General features: G+C 43.0%; 1 protein-coding gene across 4 annotated transcripts in view; it reads right to left on the minus strand.

Moving 5' to 3' along the window:
- LOC135549618 (TBC1 domain family member 5-like) overlaps positions 1-27,009 on the minus strand; it is a 43,121-nt gene extending 16,112 nt beyond the window's left edge. The window contains exons 1-13 of one of the 4 annotated variants that reach the window (XM_064979742.1): positions 26,928-27,009; positions 16,721-16,806; positions 14,593-14,646; positions 13,553-13,674; positions 11,607-11,658; positions 11,353-11,461; positions 11,183-11,272; positions 10,992-11,066; positions 10,170-10,237; positions 9,921-10,023; positions 2,421-2,509; positions 2,256-2,306; positions 1,561-1,630 (exon numbers count right to left, since the gene is read on the minus strand). In XM_064979742.1, coding sequence (XP_064835814.1) covers positions 1,561-1,630; positions 2,256-2,306; positions 2,421-2,509; positions 9,921-10,023; positions 10,170-10,237; positions 10,992-11,066; positions 11,183-11,272; positions 11,353-11,461; positions 11,607-11,658; positions 13,553-13,655 — 810 coding nt within the window. In that variant the 5' untranslated portion in view covers positions 13,656-13,674; positions 14,593-14,646; positions 16,721-16,806; positions 26,928-27,009. Of the gene's footprint in view, positions 1-1,560; positions 1,631-2,255; positions 2,307-2,420; positions 2,510-9,920; positions 10,024-10,169; positions 10,238-10,991; positions 11,067-11,182; positions 11,273-11,352; positions 11,462-11,606; positions 11,659-13,552; positions 13,675-14,592; positions 14,647-16,720; positions 16,807-24,670; positions 24,690-26,927 lie in introns of those variants that run through there. The other 3 variants (XM_064979743.1, XM_064979741.1, XM_064979744.1) reach the window with 3 other exon arrangements.
- Positions 27,010-27,246: the final 237 nt, after the last annotated feature.

Here is a 27,246-nt window from a genome sequence, read left to right on the forward strand (position 1 = left end):
ACAGTGCAGGTAGGCCTGGACAGTGCAGGTAGGCCTGGACAGTGCAGGTAGGCCTGGTGAGTGCAGGTAGGCCTAGACAGTGCAGGTGAGTGAAGGTAGGCCTAAATAGAGCAGATGAGTGCAGGTAGGCCTAAACAGAGCAGGTGAGTGCAGGAAGGCCGAGACAGAGCACGTAGGCCTAGACAGAGCAGGTGAGTGCAGGTAGGCCTAGACAGAGCAGGTGAGTGCAGGTAGGCCTAAACAGCGCAGGTCTACCCCTACCCGGTCCGTCTACCCCTACCTTCACTCACCTGCGCCGTCCAGACTGCTTCACCACTGAAGTTGGAGACATATCTCCCTCACTAACTTTAAACATCAGCTGTCAGAGCAGCTTACCAATCGCTGCAGCTGTACACAGCCCATCTGTAAATAGCCTATAAATACCTAACTCTACTACCCATCTCTACTTGCACACCATCACTCTAGTGTTAATTTGCTAATTTGTCATTAATTCACCACTACCTCCTTACTTAATTTGCACACACAGTATACAGATTTTTCTATTGTGTTATTGACTATGTTTGTGTATTCCATGTGTAACTCTGTTGTTGTTTTTGTCGCACTGCTTTGCTTCATCTTGGCCAAGTCACAGTTGTAAATGAGAACTTGTTCTCAACTGGCCTACCTGGTTAAATAAAGATGAAATAAAATGTAGAAATTAATTACTGTTGTTGTGTATCAATAGAGGGGTACCCTCAGATGAAAAATCAACATGCCTGGCTCCAGATCTATTAAAACTCTACATTGTTTGTGAGATCAGACATAATATCACTATAATCTGAGTGTTCATTTTTGAAAGTTGCTTTCATTTCAGGGCATTTAAATTTGTCAACTGTATTAAATTATCATTTTTCTCTATTCCGCAAAAAAAGGAACAACCACCAAAATAAGTTCTCTTTCTTGTGAAACAAGTGTTGAGACAATGTGTTAAATCCCCTACAAAGCTTCAGTGTTCTTATAGATGCAACGTAAATGCAACGTAAAGAAAATGTATTCCATTCCATATTCCACTGCTGCTCCAGTTTCAACTGACCTGAGCCCTAGGACCATGCCCCAGGACTACCTGACATGATGACTCCTTGCTGTCCCCAGTCCACCTGGCCGTGCTGCTGCTCCAGTTTCAACTGTTCTGCCTTATTATTATTCGACCATGCTGGTCATTTATGAACATTTGAACATCTTGGCCATGTTCTGTTATAATCTCTACCCGGCACAGCCAGAAGAGGACTGGCCACCCCACATAGCCTGGTTCCTCTCTAGGTTTCTTCCTAGGTTTTGGCCTTTCTAGGGAGTTTTTCCTAACCACCGTGCATCTACACCTGCATTGCTTGCTGTTTGGGGTTTTAGGCTGGGTTTCTGTACAGCACTTTGAGATATCAGCTGATGTACGAAGGGCTATAGAAATAAATTTGATTTGAGCTCATTTAAGCCATTGGCGGAGAGTTTCTGACAGGTCTTTACAAAAATAGCTGGTGAGTGTTACAACTAAAGAGTATTAGCAGGAGTACTACTACTACTGACCCTTCTGACTTCCCTCTGGAAGCTGGAGAACCAGGGTTCTGCTGTCTCCATCAGCTGGGAAAACATGGCACTGCACAACAAAGACACACAGAGGAGAATGTCTCATGTTAGAAGTCTCTCTGACTTGTCCATATTATTGCCATCACCTAGGACAGGGATGGGCAACTTTGATGGGGGTAGGGGCCACAAAAAAACAGAACTGATCATGAGGCCCCCCCGCAGACAAAACATTTTAGCTGCCCCCTCGTGAAAGCGAAGATAAAAACTGAATGTGGGTTTATGTTAATTTCATGCAGTTCTGCACATTTTGCCATGTTGCCGTTTTCAAGCAAGTTTGCTGCAATTCTACACATTTTGCCACAGGGTTGAGGTAAATGATGATCAATGGACCCCACCCCGGTCATAATTCAAGTTTGGTAAGTTAGTCAAGCGACCAGCTATTTAATCAAAAAACAATTAGCTGACACAGGCTAATTTTGTGACTGCGGATGCGCAACCAAATTTCAAAATTGCACCTTGTGTATTTTACTATTCTAACTCGCAATAGTAAGTTGAGACCCTGACTGAGTTCCTAAAATATATATTTATATAAAAATTATAATAAAAGTGAAATTAGTTCACGGGCCTAAAGACCAGTTGGCCATCCCTGACCTACGATGTGATGAATGTAGGAGAATAATGAATATTTAACTCACTAGGCATCATGCTCCTGGAACATAGGATTCAGTAGAGACATCATCTCCTCACTGTGGACCAAAGACAAAAGCATTAGATCATTACAGACCAATTTCGAGGAATGGACAGGATAGGGTTAAACTGAAGGGAAGTCAATGTGGAGGAGGAGTGCAGGTGTGACTGACCTGGGGTGGGCGGTCTCGCTGGCGTGCTGAAAGGCCTGATGGTCACAGTGTAGGACGAACACAATAGGAGCCAACAACTCATGCATTCCCTGCAGAAAGAGAGGGGGATAGAGCGTGAGAGACAGCGAGCGAGACAGCCCGCCCGCGAGAGAGCGAGACAGCCCGCCCGCGAGAGAGCGAGACAGCCCGCCCGCGAGAGAGCGAGACAGCCCGCCCGCGAGAGAGCGAGACAGCGCCCGCGAGAGAGCGAGACAGCGCCCGCGCGCGAGAGGACCTCCCCCCTGGACCTACACAGAGGACCCACGCCAAGAGGACTTACATCCAGTCACACATACGCCCAGGTAGTGAGCGGGCAAACAGGCCCAATCCCCACTCTTACACTTGCCCAAGCCAATGGCATGTACCAGATGCTCAGCAGGCTCTGCTCACACTTACTGGCCTGAGGCCAAACCACGACCAACAACACTCAGGCGGTATGTAATTTGGTATAGAGCAGACCTAACTTACTCCATTAAATTAATCAAAACAGGAATATTTTACATTTGGCTAGAAATTCAAAAGGAAATGATCTTAACAGAGAAAAATGTCATCCTGTGTGCTACCTATATCCCCCACTAGAATCCCCATACTTTAATGAAGACAGCTTCTACATGGAGGAGGGGGAAATCAATCACTTCCAGGCCCAGGGACATGTACTAGTCTGTGGCGACCTAAATGCCAGAACCGGACAAGAACCTGACACCCTCAGCACACAGGGGGACAAACACCTGCCTGCAGGTGACAGCATTCCCTCCCACATATGCCCCCCTAGGCACAACTATGCCAACAAAAACGGTTCACAACTCCTGCAGCTCTGTCGCACGCTGGGTAATATATATAGTCAATGCTAGGCTTCGAGGGGACTCCTATGTGTGACGACCATCCCACTCTGTCTGCCGTATTCGCCCTTTGTTCTTGTTTCCTTATTAGGATGCCGGTGGGCGGAGTTGGGGAGGGTCGTCAGCTACATGGGTAACACCTGGGCCAGGTGTGTCCCAGGATAAATACACCACTTCCACATTCATGGAGGAGACTCTCCATGCAGACACCTTTACAGATTTGGTTGTGTATCTTGGTGGCCTTTTGGTTGTTTGCTTTGGCACCTTTCAACACCCTGCATTATCACATTCATGCAAAACACTCACACACAATTGTATATTGTACTTAGTTTACTTTATTTAATAAATGTTTTGTTACTCCACGTTGTCTCCCTTTTGTTACGGTTTGTGACAAGTGGGAGCCTATCCGGGATCTTTGAACGTATTGGTTTGGGAGAACGTGGAGGTAATGTTAAATTTTGTAAATGTTTGGTTTGCATATTTTGTTTGAGTTTGATAAGCCCAGTATTGGTTGCCTTTGTTTGCTGCGTTGGAGTATAATAGTTAGTTTCCAGGACCTGCCCAGCCTGGAAACTCTTGTTCTACTTGCTGTTGGGACATCGGTCTGAGGTGAGTAAATTGGCTGTGTACCTCAGTGGGAGATTTGGGTAGGGTAGTGGAACTTGCTACCTGGAGCTATAGCCTTTTTCCCCTGATAGGCTTAGCGACTTGTTTCATTTTTGAAATATGTTGGGCATGGATAAATGTTTTATTTTTGTGTGGTGTCTGTGGACTGAACAATTGTCTCGGGGGCACATCCGTGGCTTGGTGGAATTTGCCAGCATGCTGGGGAGTTCCATTTCCTTGCCAGTGGGCTACAGTGTGTAAATACCCACCGCAAATCCGCACGAAGACTAGGGTTGAGTTATTGTAGGTTTTGGGGAAGCTCCGTATCTCATCTCTCTTCTGTGGTGCTCAGGGTGATTGTCATTTCTCTGGTTGTGGTCTGATGTGCTCAGAGGGGTTGAGCAAGATTATTTTCTTATGACTATGGTGTCTCATGTAGACAAGATCATTCGCTTTCCATCAGAAGAACTGTTAGAATTATGTACTAAAGAACAGCTGTTGAAGATCGCTGAACACTACAAGGTTGAATGAGTGAAATTCTGTTACGTTGGGAAGTGACTGAATCGTTGGAAGTTGACGTAAAAATTAAGGACCCTGATGTTCTTTTCGTTTGAGTTTGTAGCTGTTGTCTTTTGTGCCATGTTCCTAAATGTTTACGTGACTGACCATTGTTTGGGGTTGTCATGTTCTATCTTTCCTGTCTGTTCCCTCCTGGTCTTGTTCTTTCCTCTTAAACATTGCTTCCTATACGCAAAGGTTGCTGAGGTCTGAGGAGGTTGGCTGGGGCAGGTGGAGGTGTGAACACGCAGAGGCTGTGTCAATTTGGGAGGCAGAGGCTGGTATGTTGTTTATGGGGGGGAATGTGACGACCCTCCCGCTCTGTCTGCCGTATTCTCTTTGTTCTTGTTTCCTTATTAGGATGCCGGTGGGCGGAGTTGGGAGGGTCGTCAGCTACATGGGAAACACCTGGGCCCGGTGTGTCCCAGGATAAATACACCACTTCCCCATTCATGGAGACTCTCTCCATGGATTTTGTTTCTTGGTGTTTTTTTGGTTGTTTTTTTCAACACACTGCATTATCACATTCATGCATGCAAAACTCTCACACTACTGATTACACACACCATTGTATATTATACTTAGTTACTTATTTAATAAATATGTTTTGTTACTCCTTATCTCCACGTTGTCTCCCTTTTGTTATGGGCTTTGAGCCGGTTCGTGACATTTGGGAGGTACACCTATAGCTCATCTCTAGGCAGTAGTACTGTAGACTACTTCTTGCGACTAGGTGGCGCTATTAAACATTTTGGATGAAAAACGTTCCCGTTTTAAACAAGATATTGTCACAAAGATGCTCGACTATGCATATTTACAGCTTTGGAAAGAAAACACTGACGTTTCCAAAACTGCAAAGATATTGTCTGAGTGCCACAGAACTGATGTTACAGGCGAAACCCAACCACGAAGTGCCGCATTTTTTGAAAACACCTCATGGCTGTGAATGAGCTTATGTTTTCCACAGCATTGTGATGTCTTTTTAGGCATTTCCATTGAAGAATGGCTGTAAGGGACCATATATAGCATGTGGTCACATGGTGTCTCCCGCAGCCATTTTTCCAATTGCTTCTTATGAGAAACCAATTGCCTCGACGGATATATTATCGAATATATATGTTAACACCTTGAGGATGGATCCTAAACAATGTTTGCCGTGTTTGTCTTATGGAGCAAATTTTGAAAAGTTTGGCGGCGTAGCATTTTCCGGTCGATTTCTCAGCCAAGCATGATGAAGAAACGGGAGCAATTTCACCTACAAAAATAACTTTTTGGGGGGGAAAAAAGGAACATTTGCTTTCTAACTGGGAGTCTCCAGAGTGAAAGCATCTGAAATTATTTAATTTGGTTGCTTTTCTTATTTTCGTGAAAATGTTGCCTGCTGCCAGCAGAGCCTAGCATAGCATTATGCCATGATAAACTTACACAAATGCTTGTCTTGCATTGGCTGTAATGCATATTTTGAAAACCTGAGGTGACAGTGTTGTTAAAAGGCTAAGCTTGTTTGAATAGGAAAAGTTTCTAGGGGTATATGTCCGCTGCGTTATGCTAATGCGTTTGAGGCTATGATTACGCTACGGGATTGCTCGTCGCAAGAGGTTAACACTGACCTCAAACCGGAGTCCCTCAGAGCGTTCAAAATCAGTGTCTACTTGAACAGAGCAACATTAAGAAATGCAGTTTGGAAACCTACGCAACAAATTCAATCCCTTTTAGACAATTTCCTGGGTAAAATGTTCCACTGTAAACTTGACAGTAGAAAATCTTACAGTATACTTGACCTCTCAGCTTCCCTATCAAATTTAAAATAGAAAATTAATAATGATGAATGCAAAAATATAAGAAACTGAGAAACCTGTCCAACCAAAAACAGAGGGACCAGAAATTCACTATGGTGAATCACTAAAACAATACAGAAATAGAAGTAACAGCACGTCAGAAATCAGCTCAATGTAATTGAAGAATCTAACCACTTCTGCGAAAATTGGAAAACACTAAACAAAGAATTATCTATCCAAAATGGAGATGTATGGGTAAACCACTTCTCCAATCTTTTTGGCTCTATAACAATCAACTATTAAAGACTACCAGAACCCACTGGATTCTCCAATTACCTTGAATGAGTTACAGGACAAACTAAAAGGCCTGTGGTGTTCATGGTATCCTTAATGAAATTATCAAATACAGACAAATTCCAATTGGCTATACTAAAACTCTGGCATCTTCCCCAATATTTGGAACCAAGGACTGATCTCCACAAAAGTGGCGACAAATTTGACCCCAATAACTACCATGGAATATGCGTCAACAGTAACCTTGGGAAAATCCTCTGCATTATCATTAACAGCAGACTCGTACATTTCCTCAATGAAAACAATGTACTATGCAAATGTCAAATTGGCTATTCACCCTGCACACCCTAATTGACAAACAAACCAAAAGGCAGTCTTCTCCTGCTTTGTTGATTTCAAAAAAGCCTTAGACTCAATTTGGCATGAGGGTCTGCTATACAAATTGATGGAAAGTGGTGTCGGGGTTACGACATAAAATCCATGAACACAAACAAGTGTGCAGTTACCATTGGCAAAAAACACGCACATTTCTTTCCACAGGGCCATGGGGTGAAACAGGGATGCAGCTTAAGCCCCACCCTCTTCAACGAATTGGCGCGGGCACTAGTAAAGTCTGCAGCACCCAGCCTCACCCTACTAGAATCCGAAGTCAAATGTCTACTGATGATCTGGTGCTTCTGTCACCAACCAAGGAGGGCCTACAGCAGCACCTAGATCTTCTGCACAGATTTTGTCAGCCCTGGGCCCTGACAGTAATTCTCAGTAAGACCAAAATAATGCTGTTCCAAAAAATGTTCAGTCGCCAGGACCACAAATACAAATTCCATCTAGACACTGTTGCCCTCGAGCACACAAAACAACTATACATACCTCGGCCTAAACATCAGCGCTACAGGTAACTTCCACAAAGCTGTGAACGATCTGAGAGACAAGGCTAGAAGGGCTATCTATGCCAACAAAAGGAAAATTCAACACACCAATTAGGATCTGGATAAAAAAAATTGAATCAGTCATAGAGCCCATTGCCCTTTATGGTTGTGAGGTCTGGAGTCCACTCACCAACCAAGACTTCACAAAATGGGACAAACACCAAATTGAGACTCTGCATGCAGAATTCTGCAAAAATATCCTCAGTGTAGAACACCAAATAATGCATGCAGAGCAGAATTAGGAAGATACCCACTAAATATCAAAATCCAGAAAAGAGCCATTCAATTCTACAACCACCTAAAAGGAAACAATTCCCAAACCTTACATAACAAAGCCATCACCTACAGAGAGAGGAACCTGGAGAAGAGTCCCCTAAGCAAGCTGGTCCTGGGGCTCTGTTCACAAACACACCCCAGAGCCCCAGGACAGCAACACAATTAGACCCGAACAAATCACGAGAAAACAAAAAGAAAGAATGCGTACCAATGTGTCAAGTAATTAACAAAAAAACTGAGCAAATTAGAATGCAATTTGGCCCTAAACAGAGTACACAGTGGCAGAATACTTGACCACTGTGACTGACCCAAAATTATGGAAAGCTTTGACTATGTACAGACTCAGTGAGCATAGCCTTGCTATTGAGAAAGGCCGTCGTAGGCAGACCTGGCTCTCAAGAGAAGACAGGCTATGTGCACACAAAATGAAGTGGAAACTGAGCTTAACTTCCAAACCTCCTGTCCAATGTATGACCATAGAGAGACATATTTCCCTCAGATTACACAGATCCACAAAGAATTCGAAAACAAACCCAACCTCTCTTGCTTTGGCAATGTTAACACGTTTCCCATGCCAATAAAGCCCCATGAATAGAATAGGAAAGAGAGAAAGAGAGAGAATGGCCCATTTCTTTCAGGGTGATGCATGAGGTGTGTTATCAGTATTGACTGGTATCATTTTACTTCATTACCCAGTGGCTAGACGTGTGTCACTTCCTGTTAGAACACTGACTGGTCATCGTCCTCTCTCCGTCTGTAGCACTATGAAGACAGTACACTGTTTATCTCAATGGGGTGCATTAGCATGCCTAGTGGCATATCTCTATGGGGGTGCCACAGGGTTCAATTCTCGGGCCGACTCTTTTCTCTGTATATATCAATGATGTTGCTCTTGCTGCGGGCGATTCCCTGATCCACCTCTACGCAGACGACACCATTCTATATACTTCCGGCCCGTCCTTGGACACTGTGCTATCTAACCTCCAAACGAGCTTCAATGCCATACAACACTCCTTCCGTGGCCTCCAACTGCTCTTAAACGCTAGTAAAACCAAATGCATGCTTTGAACCGTTCGCTGCCTGCACCCGCACGCCTGACTAGCATCACCACCCTGGATGGTTCCGACCTTGAACATGTGGACATCTATAAGTACCTAGGTGTCTGGCTAGACTGTAAACTCTCCTTCCAGACTCATATCAAACATCTCCAATCGAAAATCAAATCTAGAGTCGGCTTTCTATTCCGCAACAAAGCCTCCTTCACTCACGCCGCCAAACTTACCCTAGTAAAACTGACTATTCTACCGATCCTCGACTTCGGCGATGTCATCTACAAAATTGCTTCCAACACTCTACTCAGCAAACTGGATGCAGTTTATCACAGTGCCATGGGTTTTGTCACTAAAGCACCTTATACTACCCACCACTGCAACCTGTATGCTCTAGTCGGCTGGTCCTCGCTACATATTCGTTGCCAGACCCACTGGCTCCAGGTCATCTACAAGTCCATGCTAGGTAAAGCTCCGCCTTATCTCAGTTCACTGGTCACGATGGCAACACCCACCCGTAGCACGCGCTCCAGCAGGTTTATCTCACTGATCATCCCTAAAGCCAACACCTCATTTGGCCGCCTTTCGTTCCAGTTCTCTGCTGCCTGTGACTGGAACGAATTGCAGAAATCGCTGAAGTTGGAGACTTTTATCTCCCTCACCAACTTCAAACATCTGCTATCTGAGCAACTAACCAATCGCTGCAGCTGTACATAGTCGATCGGTAAATAGCCCACCCATTTTTACCTACCTCATCCCCATACTGTTTTTATTTATTTACTTTTCTGCTCTTTTGCACATCAATATCTCTACCTGTACATGACCATCTGATCATTTATCACTCCAGTGTTAATCTGCAAAACTGTAATTATTCGCCTACCTCATGCCTTTTGCACACAATGTATATAGACTCCCTTTTTTCTACTGTGTTATTGACTTGTTAATTGTTTACTCCATGTGTAACTCTGTGTTGTCTGTTTACACTGCTATGCTTTATCTTGGCCAGGTCGCAGTTGCAAATGAGAACTTGTTCTCAACTTGCCTACCTGGTTAAATAAAGGTGAAATAAATAAATAAATAAAATCTAACACTTGTGTGCCTCTAGAAATTTTAACTAATGCTGGAATGGTACCTGTTTGTACAGTAACTGTTCATTCTCTCGGGCATAACAAAACAAGATGTCTGTCAGCTTTGTCCTTACGTCCTCCTCTTGGAAGTAACGCATCTCAGGAAACCTACAGACAGAATAGAGAAAAGAGGGGGGGTGGGGGGAGAAGAGAGTGTTTAATTCAGAGGTGTACAGTAGATATGAGAATGACAGTCTGATAAACATTTAAATACAGCTCTGGTTAACAGTTAAGAAATGTTAAATCAGACTCACGTTCTCATAACATCCTGTTTGATCATCCCTCTTAACTCGTTGTCCTGGAAGAACTTGTTCCACAGGCTCTGGACAGGAGGGAGGAGAACACAACGACATATGGACCAGGAAATACCCCATAGACTCATTCACCTAGCCTCCTACGACCAGACTGATCATAAAATGTTGTACACGGTTCCCATTCCCCATTGGGGTCAATACACAATACAAGGACATTTGGGTAAATGACAAAATAAAGGAAACCCCAACATAAAGTGTCTTAATAGGGTGCTGGGCACCACGAGCCAGAACAGCTTTAATTCCTCTAGATTCTACAAGTGTCTGGACCTCTATCGTAGGGATATGACACCATTCTTCTATGAGAAATGTTGTTGATGGAGATAGAAAACCTAAGTGTTCAATTGGGTTGAGATCTGGTGACTCAGACGACCACGGCATATGGCTGACATCGTTTTCATGCTCAACAACCATTCAGGCACATCTTGTGCCCTGTGGGTGGGGGCATTGTCATCCTATGGGGGCATAGCCATGGTAGCCTAAATATCCAGCATTTTTATGACCTTAAACATGATGGGATGTTAATTGCTTCATTAACTCAGGAAACACACCTGTGTGGAAGCAATCTACTTTATATCCGGCATTACATTATTTTGTCAGTTACCTGTATACAGATCATAATAAAGGAATCCTAAAGGTATTATAATAAGTAGGCATTTACAACAGGGACACCCCACTTAGTCCTGTGGTAGAGTTATTCAGATGTTTACATTCCCACGGTTCTGGAAATAGAGTTGTATCTAGAGAGACTGAGGCTACACCTACCCCCTCGTCCTGTGAGAGTGGGTTGTTGACCACCAAGTCCTGCTGGCCTGCAGCCTTACGGGGGTTGGTGATGTGCTGGGAGGAGGAGAGGCGGTCAGTGACTGGCACACACACAGAGTAAAAAGTAGGAGTTGATACTCACCCAAACGAGCAGGCACAGGTGAACGCATGACACACACACACCAACTCACTCTCTCTTTGATCTTCTCGTACTGGGATCGTAACTCCTTGGTCTTGTTGATCCATTGGCTCTTATCCTCAGGAAGGACCTCCAGGTACAACTAGAAGACAACACACACGACTCACATGGTAGAACTACCTTCAGACACCCAAGAACCATGTTTGTCTGTGACTGGTTTACCTTCCAGCACACACTGCGGAATCGACTGCTCCGCAATCGACCGTTGATGCCTGCCTGACGGATCCTGGTCAGGTAATTACTGTTCAGAAACAAGTCATCCCATTCTTTCCTTTAGAGGGAGGGAGGTAATGAGAGAGATGAGAAGAGGTTTTAGTGAGTTTCAGCCCTCTCCAATTTTATTTAATCTAATATGGAATAAGCAGAGAATTAGATCTGGCTGTGACGTGGACCAAAACATAAATGACACACATTACCTATAGGAGAGGAAAGTGGACTCAGACAAAGTGCTACTATCCAGAGATCCTCCTGTTAAACACACATGAAAAGCATTAAACATGCAGCCACTAGAAGGCGCTATAGACACCAATGATGTGGCACAATGAAGCTCAGCTCCAACATAATGGATGTTTGAATACTTGATCAATGCACCCTTTTCTGATGAAGGCATGTTTTCTTATAAACTCAGCAAAAACGTCCCTTTTTCAGGATAATCCGGTCTTTCAAATAATTCGTAAAATCCAAATAACTTCACAGATTTTCATTGTAAAGGGTTTAAACACCATTTCCCATGATTGATCAATGAACCATAATTAATGAACATGCACCTGTGGAACGGTCGTTAAGACACTAACAGCTTACAGACGGTAGGCAATTAAGGTCACAGTTATGAAAACTTAGGACACTAGAGGCCTTTCTACTGACTCTAGAAACCACCAAAAGAAAGATGCCCAGGGACCCTGCTCATCTGCGTGAACGTGCCTTAGGCATGCTGCAAGGAGGCATGAGAACTGCAGATGTGGCCAGGGCAATAAATTGCAATGTCCGTACTGTGAAATGCCTAAGACAGCGCTACAGGGAGACAGGACGGACAGTTGATTGTCCTCGCAGTGGCAGACCACGTGTAACAACACCTGCACAGGATTGGTACAGCCGAACAGCACACCTTAGGGACAGGTACAGGATGGCAACAACAACTTCCCGAGTTACACCAGGAACGCACAATCCCTCCATCAGTGCTCAGACTGTCCGCAATAGGCTGAGAGAGGCTGGAATGAAAGCTTGTAGGCCTGTTGTAAGGCAGGTCCTCACCAGACATCACGGGCAACGTTGTCTCCTATGGGGACACACCCACCGTCGCTGGACCAGACAGGCCTGGCAAAAAGTTCTCTTCACTGACAAGTTGTGGTTTTGTCTCACCAGGGGTGATGGTCAGATTCATGTTTATCGTTGAAGGAATGAGCGTTACACCGAGGCCTGTACTCTGGAGCGGGATCGATTTGGAGGTGGAGGGTCCGTCATGGTCTGTCACAGCATCATCGGACTGAGCTTGTTGTCATTGCAGGCAATCTCAACGCTGTACGTTACAGGGAAGACATCCGCCTCCCTCATGTGGTACCTTTCCTGCAGGCTCATCCTGACATGACCTCCAGCATGACAATGTCACCAGAAATACTGCTTGTTCTGTGCGTGATTTCCTGCAAGACAGGAATGTCCGTGTTCTACCATGGACAGCGAAGATCCCGGATCTCAATCCCATTGAGCACATCTGGGACCTGTTGGGTCAGAGGGTGAGGGTTAGGGCCATTCCCCACAGAATTGTCCGGAAACGTGCAGGTGCCTTGGTGGAAGTGTGGGGTAACTTCTCGCAGCAAGAACGGGCAAATCTGGTGCAGTCCATGAGGAGGAGATGCACTGCAGTACTAAATGCAGCTGGTGGCCACACCAGATACTGACTTACTTTTGATTTTGACCCCCCCCCTTTTGTTCAGGGACACATTATTCCATTTCTGTTAGTCACATGTCTGTGGAACTTGTTCAGTTGTATCTCAGTTGTTGAATCTTGTTATGTTCATACAAATATTTACACATGTTAAGTTTGCTGAAAATAAACACAGTTGACAGTGAGAATACGTTTATTTTGTATTTTTTCCCCCTGAGTTTACAATGTAGAAAGTAGTAAAAATAAAGAAAAACCCTTGAATGAGTAGGTGTGTCCAAACTTGACTGGTACTGTAAATATTTTACTAATCTATACTAGGAGTCATTTTGATATACTATCTTCCAGAAGTAACTATCGACTTTTCCCCATCATCACTAGATATTAACATTTCATATTCAGAATAGCGTAATTAAGCTCAGATGATAAGACTTATAACATGTTAATAAATCCTTAATGAATGTGTTGTAAATGTCGACTCACCACAGCTGAGATTCCTGTTGAAGTTGTGGAGCGGGTCAAAACCCATCTCCTGCTCTCCCTCTGGCTGGAGAGGGTGGTGAGTCTCAAAGTTAGGGTGCTGCATGACACCCACCCAACAGAACCTGTGATGAGAACAACAGGAGGGGTTAGAACTACCCGTGTACCATAGAACAAGAACAAGTCCAAACAAACAAAAAAAAAACATTTAAACGACTAAACCCAGATATAAAGTATGTAGAAAAAATTATAGACCTACAGTATAGAATTTTGATTAAAATCATCTTTGAGCACTAACAGGCATCAAAATAAAAGCTAGCCAGTCAGGCAATACAACATTCCCAAAACGATTTAATAGTATTGATTTTGTTATTAAAACGGAAATTTCACACTTTCTCAACTCCAGCACCAGCCCAACATCAACATATGTGCAAATGGCACGTTTCTATAATTTTCACACATGTTGATGTTGAGCTGGTGCTGGAGATGAATATGAAGTTGAAAACTTGTGATGTTTCCCTTTGAGCAAAAGAACACAGCCTTAGCTATGGCAAAATGCATAGAACTGCAGGAAATTATCTTTCAAATTATCTCAGCTCCATAGCAGAATGTGTAGAATCCCTGGAGATTAGATTTAAAACTGCTACATCTTCTGTCAGCTGAATGGCAAAACCTTAAAACTGCAAAAATATATCTCTGCTCCAAGGACAAATTCTGAGAATTGCAGGAAATAGGTTTAAAAATGCTAAAACACCAAAATAAATGTTCTAAAATTACACTGTGCCGACCGCGCCCATTGTGCCGACCGCACCTACCACCACCTAAGCCCCTTTTTAACCCAGAAAAAACATGGATGACTGCAGCAGTAAAGAATACCATGGAGTAACTGAACACACCAGAGCAAGAACAGGATGATTTATCTGATAATAGAAAGAGTGGGAGGAAGTTGAGCAATTAAAAACAGAACAGTATAAAAATGGGAATATTATTATCCAATTAAGCTTTAGGCCTAGGCTTTGTCTTTTTTCCATGTCTGTACTTACAGTCACAACAATGTGTTTCTCCTCAGCTTAGACTCACGACAGATGAAGGCTTATCTGAGAGAAACAACAGAGGGACATTCAGGACAAAAAGAAGAGAAATCAAAGATCAAAAAACAAAAAAAAAGCAGTCTTTGTATTTTTCTCTATCCCTGGGTATGGAGATCACACCAAATTAATTCAACACAACACTAGTGAAGGGAATTCAACAAGACAATAGTGAAGGAGGAACTGATAGATCTGATGACTGTCTTCATTGCTGCATGGAGTTTAGACTACTGTAATGTGTGCTGAGTGGCTTTCAAAAATTGCTGACAGCCTACACTGTAATAAGACAGATTGGACAAGAACAAGAAGTGGAAAATAACAAGAAGTGGAAAATAACATTATGTAAATTGACATGAAAATGTGTATGCAAATGATAGAGTGACTTGTGCACAAAAACAACCACTTCCATGGAGAAAGTAGGGAATAAAGATAGTCTGAACATTCCCTGGGCTGACAGCTCTATGTTGGAGATGTGACAAATAGACACTATAACGCCATGACTAAGTCCTACAGTATCAAAAGACAAAAATCATGACGTTTCGCATAATACGAGCATCTCCATTCCAGAATTAGCCTAAACCCCTAAACCACACATGTCTTTCATAAAAAAAACACCAACATTTTATAACATCCTCAATAAACCCTGTTTATCTTGTTTAGGTTAAACAACTACTCCTGTCTGTTCTTTATCATGGATAGGCCTCACAGGTTATCAATGTGTTGGTGTGTACACACACACACACACATTAGACCTAGCCTACATAACACATGCCTCATTCCACTGCAGCAGCGCACACATTATGTAGGTCCCTTTATTAATTATGGAAATCACCTTTACAAAAGGCATCTCCTTAAACCCATTAACGAGGCGCATGGAAAGGGGCTTCCATAAATCAGCCGTGCACGCTACCAAAATAAATCATTTTATATGCATAATGCATGCTCCCGTTTGCCTCGGCAACATCTGTTCTTCACAAAGACTAATGCCTTCTTTAAGTAATTTCAGTTTCTCTTCTCCCCCTTTTAAAAAGGCATTATCCCATTAAATAATTAGAACTAATCTCCAATGAGAGAGAGAGAGATGCTGTGAATAGGTAAATAATGGGTTGCGTTTCCTCATTTTGAACTAGAATGGATTCTGAAAATAGTTTGACGTGTTTCAGACGTGGCTGATCGGCTAGTTCCTCAAACTCTACGACTGCTCACTGTCAGGCCACGGGCTGTGTACGTTTCATGTCAATTTAATTTTTTACAGAAGAATCAGAACATGTAACAGAAGCTACTAGCAGTGCAGCAGTTCCAGCATCTCAGGTCCTCTAATCATGTAAGATGACGGCCTTCATCTTCAAATGGCCCAATAGAGACCAACCAAACCATTATTAAAAGAAGGGGGAGTTCTAATCTCAATATTTAGAAATTTAACAACTACACTGAACAAAAATATAAATACAACAAGTAAAGTGTTGGTCCCATGTTTCATGAGCTGAAATAAAATATCCCAGAGATGTTCCAAACGCACAAAAACCTTATTTCTCTCAATTTGTGCAGAAATTTGTTTACAGCCCTGTTAGTGAGCATTTCTCCTTTCCCAAGATAATTCACCCACCTAACAGGTGTGGCATATCAAGTAGCTGATTAAACAGCATGATCATTACACAACTGCAAATTATGCTGGGGGCAATAAAAGGCTACACTAAAATGTGCAGTTTTGTAACGCAACACAATGCTTCAAGTTGAGGGAGTGTGCCATTGGCATGCTGACTGCAGGAATGTCCACCAGAGCTGTTGTCAAAGAATTTAATGTTAATTTCTCTAACAACGTTTTCGAGGAAGACAGTACATCCAACCGGCCTCACAACCACATGTAACCACGCCAGCCCAGGACCTCCACATCCAGCTTCTTCACCTGCGGGATCGTCTGAGACCAGCCAACCGGACAGCTGGTGAAACTGGGTTTGCACAACCAAAGAATTTCTGCACAAACAGTCTCAGGGAAGCGTATGCGTGTGCTGGTCGTCCTCACAGGGTATTGACCTGACTGTTCTAGAATGTAGGGCCCCGACCTCAGCGGGAAAATGCTCACCTTCAATGGCCACTGGAGAAGTAAGCTCTTCATGGATCAATCCCAGGTTAACTGTACCGAGCAGCTAGTAGACAGCGTGTATGGTGCTAAAAAACAATTTGGAAAGGTATACGTGACCAACCGATGCATATCTCTATTCCCAGTTACATGAAATCCAAAGATTAGGGCCTAATGGATTTACTTAAATTAACTGATTTCCATTTATGAACTAACTAGGGTTGCAAAGGGTCGGAAACTTTCTGGACAATTTCCGGAATTTTCCATGGGAAGTTAAGCCTGGGAATTTAGCTTAAATTCATCAAAAAAATAGTTATAAGCTAACAGTGAACCTTTTGGTTAAACTGTCCTCAATTCAATGGAATTGCAACCCTCTGCATGCACGGTGCATTCTGCCATCACAAGGACAGCTGATTCTCAAGATCTTGCACACTAATGAGATGCTATTGAGCCCACACTACTACACTGGAGACAAGGACTACACGCTTTCTGGTAAGTTTTGATTACAATACTGGGTGGGGTGAATATATTTTATATGACATTTTTGTCTAACTAGTAAATAGTAGCCTACAGCAAAGTGTGTTTAAATGATTTTTAACTTAATTTCTGCAAGTTAGTGTTTGGACCATGTGGGTTTTAAGTTGCTTGATCCTGCTAACTGATGAGTGTTAATTCACCTGTTTCCATACATATATTTCATTTTAAAACATTTATATTACAAAGGAGTTGTTTAATCTAACTGCTTAACTATTTATCTGTACATGGAATTGTATTTAGATTATTTTTTTACTCATCTTTACAGAAAAATTCCACAGGCATTATCTGATGTGTGGAGACATTTCACTGCAGCTAATGTAAAAGAAAAGCTGTGTACATTTGCAAATACTGTGCCAAATCATGTGAAGAACGCAAATAAAGATGCCGAATCATCTGGCCAAGTGCATAAAGTTCCCTTAGCGCTCACAAGCAACCTCGAATAGAAGATGAGGGACTTCTGTCAGAGGTGAAAATTATGTGTCAGACACCTTATAGATAGCAACAGCTCATGGTCCTCCTGGAATCAGAACTTATTTTAACTGAATGGAGGTATATCGTCAGAGTAATGATGAATGTCTTGTTCGAGCTGTGTATGCAACTGGTTCACCTCTGACGCTCACAGGCAATGTGTATTGAAAGAGAATTCTGTATGTTCTTCGCCCAGCATACACCCCTCCAACCAGACATGCTTATCTACTCATTTGCTGGATGCGGAGTTCAACAGAGTTCAAGTGAAGGTCAAACAAATCATAGCGAAAGCAGACTAGCAATAATCTCTGATGGGTGGTCGAATGTTCGTGGGCAAGGAATAATTAACTACATCATTTCCACCCCTCAACTAGTATTCTACAAGAGCACAGACAAGGGACAGACACGCCGTTCTCTACACTGGAGATGAGCTGAAGGCAGTCAATGACCTTCGACAACAGAAGGTATTTGCACTGGTGACAGACGATGTCACCATGAAGGCGAACATAAGGCTGCTTGCTCTAAAGTGGAGGAGTCCTACCCCCACATCACACCCATTGATTGTGCTGCTCATGCATGGAATCTGCTCCTGATTCACCCTGTGGGGGAGGGGCGTGGGCCTGGGAGGGCCTAGGCATGGGTGGGCCTGGGAAGGTCTGGGGAGCGGGCCAAACGTCCTGCACGGTGTTGGGCTGTAAGCACAACCCCCACCTGTGGACGACGGGCCCTCATACCACCCACATGGAGTCTGTTTCTGACCGTTTGAGCAGACACATGCACATTTGTGGCCTGCTGGAGGTCATTTTACAGGGCTCTGGTAGTGCTCCTCCTGCTCCTCCTTGCACAAAGGCGGAGGTAGCGGTCCAGCTGCTGGGTTGTTGCCCTCCTACGGCCTCGGAGTCTACAACCCACACAAGTGGCTCAGGTAGTGCAGCTCATCCAGGATGGGACATCAATGCGAGCTGTGGCAAGAAGGTTTGCTGTGTCTGTCAGCGTAGTGTCCAGAGCATGGAGGCACTACCAGGAGACAGGCCAGTACATCAGGAGACGTGGTGTACTGATGTACTGGCCTGTCTCCTGGTAGCGCCTCCTGGTAGCGCAGATCTCTTCTAGAGCAGTGATGTTTTGGGGCTGTTGCTGGGCAACACGGACTTTCAACTCCCTCCAAAGATTTTCTATGGGGTTGAGATCTGGAGACACATTTCATCTTCATTGCCCTTGCTGATGGAAGGGGGTTTTCACTCACTCACGATACATGGCCCCATTCATTCTTTCCTTTACACGGATCAGTCGTCCTGGTCCCTTTGCAGAAAAACAGCCCCAAAGCATGATGTTTCCACCCCCATGCTTCACAGTAGGTATGGTGTTCATTGGATGCAACTCAGCATTCGTTGTCCTCCAAACACGACAAGTTGAGTTTACCAAAAAGTTATATTTTGGTTTCATCTGACCATATGACATTCTCCCAATCTTCTTCTGTATCATTCAAATGCTCTCTAGCAAACTTCAGACGGGCCTAGACATGTACTGGCTTAAGCAGGGGGACACGTCTGGCACTGCGGGATTTGAGTCCCTGGCGGCGTAGTGTGTTACTGATGGTAGGCTTTGTTACTTTGGTCCCAGCTCTCTGCAGGTCATTCACTAGGTCCCCCCGTGTGGTTCTGGGATTTTTGCTCACCGTTCTTGTGATCATTTTGACCCCACAGGGTGAGATCTTGCGTGGAGCCCCAGATCGAGGGAGATTATCAGTGGTCTTGTATGTCTTCCATTTCCTAATAATTGCTCCCACAGTTGATTTCTTCAAACCAAGCTGCTTACCTATTGCAGATTCAGTCTTCCCAGCCTGGTGCAGGTCTACAATTTTGTTTTAGGTGTCCTTTGACAGCTCTTTGGTCTTGGCCTGTCATAGTTGAAGTGTACCTATGATGAAAATTACAGGCCGCTCATCTTTTTAAGTGGGAGAACTTGCACAATTAGTGGCTGACTAAATACTTTTTTGCCCCACTGTACATACACTTAACAGAATAGCTAGTGTTTTTCCAGATGGCCTTGGTGCCCTGGCAGGTTGGGCACCTCTTGAGGGCCAAATGGCCTTGCACCTAAAATTCCAGGCCTGGTGTGCATGCCTGGAGGAAGACTTCACTTCTATTCTGAAGTTATATTTCAGAGTGTCAACTCCTTTTCTGTAACAATAACGACCAACTTCTCAGTGCAATAATCAACGCAAATGAACTACTGCATTATTTACCACATATCTCAAAAAGATACATATTTTATGTAATCAAATAAATACATAAATGGAAGGCATTAATAAACCAATAGGTAAATAGCAATGTAAAGTTATCTACAAGCATGTACTGGGATAAGATAAGACACTTGCCTGTGATTTAGCATACTGAAACAAGGCCCGCTAAATCCCACTTGTGTGAAAAACTGTGCCATATTCACTAGGTACCAAACATAACAAAACGGACTGAAACAGGGGAAACCTGGACTTGTCCAATAAGAAACGCTTGTTATTTTTCCATTGCAAAAATGTTTTGCTACAGTGTGCACTAATGAATACGATCCAGACATTTGGGGAATGAGGATACCCTTAGCACAGTCTGAGCCATTGACATTATTACGACACACATTAGAGTCCTCGTCCTGACCTCTACATGATCCCAGCCAGAAACAATGATTAGCCTTATGTAGTCGTTTGTACAGCGGATGACAACACATTACAGAAACAGAAAGCTAAATTTGACAAATGCCTTACAAAATAAAATGAGACATGCAAGTGAAATACATAAAGCTACACTTTCATTCCCTCAGGGAGATTAATAAACCAACATAATGATTCACTTCCTCTTTACTGTAAACAGCACATCACTTCATGCCTGCTTTGAAGAGGTGAAGTCCCTCTCCCTCCCTCCCTCCCTCCCTCCCTACTCCACTCCACTTAAAAGAAAGATTGAGGACTTGGAAGACCTGAAATGGTAGAAAACAAATTGGATATAAAATGAGCTAGACAGAGGGGCTGTGTAGTTTCTGCCCAGAGCCATAAAGACTTTATTCTGCTTTCAGTCAGTCTGATTATGTTGCTGTAGAACAGCAGATAAACTAGACATTCTGAGTTCTGACAACAGCAGAATACATTGAGGAACAACAGAAAGAGCAGGGTACTTCAGTGCTAGTATAGAAGACTACGACTTTCATGTGACTGAGGGTCCATCTTAGTGGAAGTAGTCTATACAGATTGGTTCAGTCTTCTTCACTCTGCCTAATGTAACCTGTTTCAAGAAGCTAGGGGGTATGTCGCACACCACAGGAGAGGCATTTGTATTTTTTTATTTTACCCCCTTTTTCTCCCCAATTTCGTGGTATCCAATTGTTTTTAGTAGCTACTATCTTGTCTCATCGCTACAACTCCCGTACGGGCTCGGGAGAGACGAAGGTTGAAAGTCATGCGTCCTCCGATACACAGCCCAACCAAGCCGCACTACTTCTTAACACAGCGCGCATCCAACCCGGAAGCCAGCCGCACCAATGTGTCGGAGGAAACACCGTGCACCTGGCAACCTTGGTTGGCGTGCACTGCGCCGGAGTCGTTGGTGCGCGATGAGACAAGGATATCCCTACCGGCCAAGCCCTCCCTAACCCGGACGACGCTAGGCCAATTGTGAGTCGCCCCACGGACCTCCCGGGCGCGGCCGGTTACAACAGAGCCTGGGCGCGAACCCAGGGTCTCTGGTGGCACAGCTGGCGCTGCAGTACAGCGCCCTTAACCACTGCGCCACCCGGGAGGCAGGAGAGGCATTTTAAGTTATTTTAAATAGATTTTTTGGGGACAAAAATGCCTTCAGGAACATGTGAGCTTTCATGTGCCTTAACAAACTTGTATGCCATCTGTAAATACGAATAACATTTAAATTATGAGCCTAGTTGGTTTATCCACAGAAGAATACAGGAACCTTGCCACTAGCCATTGTCATGACGTTGGCCTGGGGGTTAGGTTTATGACAAGTCATAAAATACCTCTTCCCACCTTTTCCATTCTCTACCCTACTGAGGTTACATTTGCAAAACCCTTGGTTAACATAGAGATTCAGGGAACATCAAAAGGTGTAGGGAAATGAACTATATTCTGGTAATCCAAACAATTGAACATGTGCTTTGGTACTTAATGAAAATGATGTCAGTTCGGTTGTCATCTGAGACATTCTCATCAATGATCAGATGACAAACTCTACAGTGGAAAGTCTACACAGAGTTATCAGATTCACACGTAATTGTTGTTCAATTTAAATGTTTGAATATGAAATTATTTGTGATGGGATGAAATGTGATTTTAGCTTCTAAAATGTGAGACAGGGCTCTGCTCAATCAGTGGCCCGCCCCTGTGAAGGGACATGGGCTATAAAACTTTTCAAACACGCCCTCCTCTCCCTTCCTATATAAGCCCTTGACGACAATATAACTTCCTGTTCCGAGGATGTAGGACGACTGTCCTATGTCAGAATGGTTCAGATAATAACTACAGAACGAAGCCAACATCAGCGTGAGATTTGGTTGCGAATGGTATGAACTTTGAACTCTTATTCACTACAGAAGTGATACCTCCTAGCTGTCGAGTTAGCAACAGCAGATGCAACGGGGTTAGGAAGGAACAGACAGAGTATCCCGTCTATCACACAATGACGTTAATACAACGTATTCAATTGGCAACCGGAGACATTCTTCAAAGGACTCGGTTGGGCAACACGGCCTTTCATCTACCACCAACCTACCGAAGCGCAGCTCAGAGTAAATATTTATTGCATTTTCCTTTTCCAAATGGGGGGGTAATTTAGAATGCATAAGATACTGTATTTACGATAGCACAGCTTCGCCTTTGTTCCTCAGTCTTCCCGCTACTTCACTCAAACCCAGTCCCTTTTCTTGTGGAACAAGCTGTCATATCTGTTCCGCCCACTAGGGACGTTTTCCTTTATGACATAATTTGAAATCAAGTTATGATTTAATTATGTGTATGTGTAATTCTGTGTGATTAGTTAGGTATTTAGTAAATAAATAATTAAACCCAATTTTGTATTGCTGATTCAACTTGTTCGCCAGGGATCGTGCAGATAACTAAGAATTTACAACTTTCAGATGAGACTGAATTAAGATGACGATTGATATTGACTGCTATTGATGTAAAATATTACTAGGTCTTTAAGAGTTTATTCCGAAGATAACAGCTCTATAAATATTAGCCAAAGACACGACATAGCCAAAGACACGACACCATGATCGGCTAAGATAATGGATGGGCTGGACAGGCCAAGAAATTAGTTTGGATTGGTCTACCATGAAGCATGCTCCGGTCTATAACATCAGATGCTCAGTATGTGTGGATAATCCTCTAACGGGGTTTGTTTTTTAAAGATATCATTAAGAACTGAAAAAAGTGTTCCATTGCTGCCCTAAAGTTAATAGCACTATAGACAAAGATCAGTGGGAAAACGTTGTGATGGACTACTTTTTTGACGATTGTTACATGCTGAAAATGAATCACGATGAGGAAATCCCTGATTTTAGGTTAAAAAAAATATTTGAACCAGACACTGTAGTCTTCCCCCATCACTGTCGTCAGAAGAAACAGCGAACAACAGTGGTTGTTATGAACAAGTTGCCCAAGTTTTTAAATCAGTGGAAGCTGAGAGATGAGAGGCTGTTGTTTAAAAATGTAATCCGGAGACAGGTGTTTTTATACAAATGGCAACTACATGACAGAGAAGCGGTCATCCATATAGACGGGGAAGAGTCTAGCTACATTTTCAGATATTATACGCTTCTAATTTTGTCAGAAAGCTAATTTAATTGCAAGTTAAAGCATACTGTTAGCTAGCTAATGTTAGCTGGCTCGCTCACTATCTAACGTTACGCGTATGATCTGATTAGTAATATTATTGGCATCTCAGACCATTTGCATTGCTCGTTATAGCTTAATATTAGCTAGCTAGCTAACATTGACCCTAGTTGGTTATCTTTAGCTACCTGCAGATTCATACGTGGTAGAATGAGTTGGGATTATGGTTCATTGTTTAGCTAGCTAGATGTTTAAACAAAAGGCTACTATGCAAGTAACCATTTCACTGTAGCGTTTACACCTTTATCCCATGCTTGTGCCAAATAAACTAAACTTGGATTGGATTTGATATAGTGTGTGTTCACCAGAGACGGTAATGTGAAGAACAACATGACCGGCACCAAAGTCAGATCAGGATACAGGCCAAGGACTAGTGCATTTTTACTACTACTTTATTCTTCTACTTATAGTCTTTAGTTGTTTACTAGACTACCGTATTTACTCTGTTCAGTACATGGCCTTACATGTGAATCATTAAAGAGATGGGTGGAGCTAAGGCTTAAGAGGGTGTCAACAATGCTGAATGGGTGTAGACAAATAAGAGCTCTCCAGTATGTGTACCAAAACATTCAAGGGCCATTTTCTCAAAAGTGGGGTTACAAGTTTATCAACTTTCAAAGCATAATTACTTTCCCATTGTTCCTCAACTGCAGTGGATGATAAAGCAACAAAATGGTATGAGTCTCTACTTTACACCAAAGTAAAACATTAAAAAAATAAAAATAAAAAATTCAAAAATTCAAATTTTGCTACATAGGATTAAATCCAGGTGGTGGATCACTGAGTACTCCCCACACAGTAAAAATACTCTACTTCAACTGTAAGCCTTCCTGGATGTAAGCCTAGCTAGCCCTAACTATATGTCACCTGCTGACAGACTCATCACCTGCTGTTCTGTTGACAGCACTAGTCTGTCTACCTACCAACACTATAAGCTACTGTGATGTCATCCTACAGGGAAAGACAGGATGTTTATGATCCTCCTCATAAACTCAGAGAGATACCCACTAATTATCAAAATCCAGAAAAGAGATATTAAATTCTACAATCACCTAAAAGGAAGCAATTCCCAAACCTTCCATAACAAAGCCATCACCTACAGAGACATGAACCTGGAGAAGAGGCCCCTAAGCAAGCTGGTCCTGGGGCTCTGTTCACAAACACAAACCATGAAAAAACAAATAGATAATTACTTGACACATTGGAAATATATTTTTTTTTTAAACAGAGTAAACTAGAATGCTACTTGGACCTAAACAGAGAGGACTGACCCAAACCTTAAGGAAAGCTTTGACTATGTACAGACTCAATGAGCATAGCCTTGCTATTGAGAAAGGCCACCGTAGGCAGACCTGGCCCACAAGAGAAGAGCTCTTAAGAGAAGACAGGCTATGTGCACACTGCCCACAAAATGAGGTGGAAACTGAGCTGCACTTCCAAACCTCCTGCTAAATGTATGACAATAGACACATTTCCCTCAGATTACACAGACCCACAAAGAATAAAAAAAACAAACCCGATTTTGATAAACTCATATCTACTGAGTGAAATTCCACAGTGTACTATCACAGCAGCAAGATGTGTGACCTGTTGCCACAAGGGCAACCAGTAAAGAACAAACGGCATTGTAAATACAACCCATATTGATGTTTATTTTCCCTTTTGTACTTGAACTATTTGTACATCATTACAACACTGCATACACATGCACATTTCTTTATTCTTTTGGAACTTCTGAGAGTAATGTTTACTGTTCATTTTTTAAAATTGTTTATTATCTAATTCACTTGCTTTGGCAATGTTAACTATGTTTACCATGCCAATATAGCCCCTTGAATTGGAGCGAGAGGAGCTGCTCTGATCGGAGCTGACAGGAAGAGTTAAGAGGGTGTCAACAATGCTGAATGGGTGTAGGACGACGGTCCTATGTCAGAATGAAGTTATTATCTGAACCAGCACACAATTAGCTCCATATTACTGCTGTACAGGGCTCTAGTCCCATGGTCTACAGGAGCTCCCAGACCAACACACAGGCTAATGTAAGATCCCAAATGGCACCCTATTCCCTATATAGTGCACTACTTGCCCCCAGGGCCCAAAGGAACTAGTGCACCATGTAGGGAATAGGGTGCCATTGGGGATGCATCCTATAGGCTACCACAGATCCTGAGCAGGCCAAGGTGCAGACCGGGATCCTGAAATGTTCTGTCTCTCAGTGTTTGAGACATGAAACAACAAAAATACACTATTATTCTTTTTTTTAATACTTTCTTGCTTCGCCCCTGCTATAGAGACTAGGTAGCATTTGCGCATGGGTGTACTAGAAAGATCCAATGCAGGGGGGCAGGGACAATAACTAGCTATATCTATAATCCAGAACTCCTTGTCCATCCCTCCGGATTGTATAATGGGTGGAAATCTGTAAAGAAACCGTCTGAGCCTACATTTATCTCCAAACCGGCACCTATAACTCGGCTTGGGTGGAATATCCGGATGGACAGACAAGGAGTTGCGGATTAGATGTCTTCAGTAACAGGTTAGACTGGCTGCTTCCCTGTAGTCAGCGTACCTCGCTCAGAGATCATAGGGTCGACGCTGACAGAACGGTTCTTACTGGACAGACCTCTCCTGTTAGGCCTCCGAAACAGCTCTGGATACAACCTGACTCAACTGTCACTACACTATGCAAACGCCCTGCAATTACCTAATATAATCAATGCCTTATACTGGGCCACAAGTGTTGTTGGCAACTATAACTTGGGACATGATAAAAACAGGTAGGCTAGTGCATAGCTAACTAGCAAACAACAGATTCAAAGTGGAGGCCAACTGAATGTCTCAAAATGCATCGACCGAATGTGAACACAGGGTAAATAGACAGTTAACAAAATTATAGCTTTAATAACAGAAAAGGTGAACAGACATTTTCACCGCAATGTTAGTGTGTAATATTGGCATGACTTAGCAGCTAACGTTAGTTGTCCAACAACATGGTGGTAGACCAACAAACAGGTCTTTAACTAGGTAGCAACACCATGCATATTTACAACAGCAAGCAAATAATGTATTATGCCACTGCGTTGCTGATGGCTCGTAATATAATTTAATCGTTAAACTGTCTCGCTAGTTTTTTTTCTTCAGGCTAGCTGCAAGAGCATTGCACACAGGCCCAGCTGTACACTTCCGACATGCAGTTAGATAAAGACAAAACAAAATAGCAACTTCATGCAAACACAAGACTTGTTTCCCAATAAAATATAAATAAAAAATCATTTGTATATTCTGTCGTTTACTGTGAGTGTGTTTTACCAGTTCTGCTCATGCGGGATTCCCCATTCTGGTCGGTCTGTCTTCTAATTGTAAACAGTCGCGAAACAGGCGGATATGCTGGTGCACAGCTGATAGAACATGTGACCAGGGAGATAATATTATGGCAGCGTATTTACCATAAACATGTTCTTGAAATGATCAATCATAACAAAAACAGGATGGGTTGAGGACCCATATTAAAATAGGAACCTTGGGATATGTTTCATTTATATTACATACTTCTACATCAAAATATTATCATGCAACACATCACTATCCTCTGTCATGTGATGAATGATGAGGATTAAACGTGTGTGAT

The sequence above is a fragment of the Oncorhynchus masou genome, chromosome 12 (genome assembly GCF_036934945.1).
Source record: "Oncorhynchus masou masou isolate Uvic2021 chromosome 12, UVic_Omas_1.1, whole genome shotgun sequence".
Taxonomy (NCBI): Eukaryota; Metazoa; Chordata; class Actinopteri; order Salmoniformes; family Salmonidae; genus Oncorhynchus; species Oncorhynchus masou.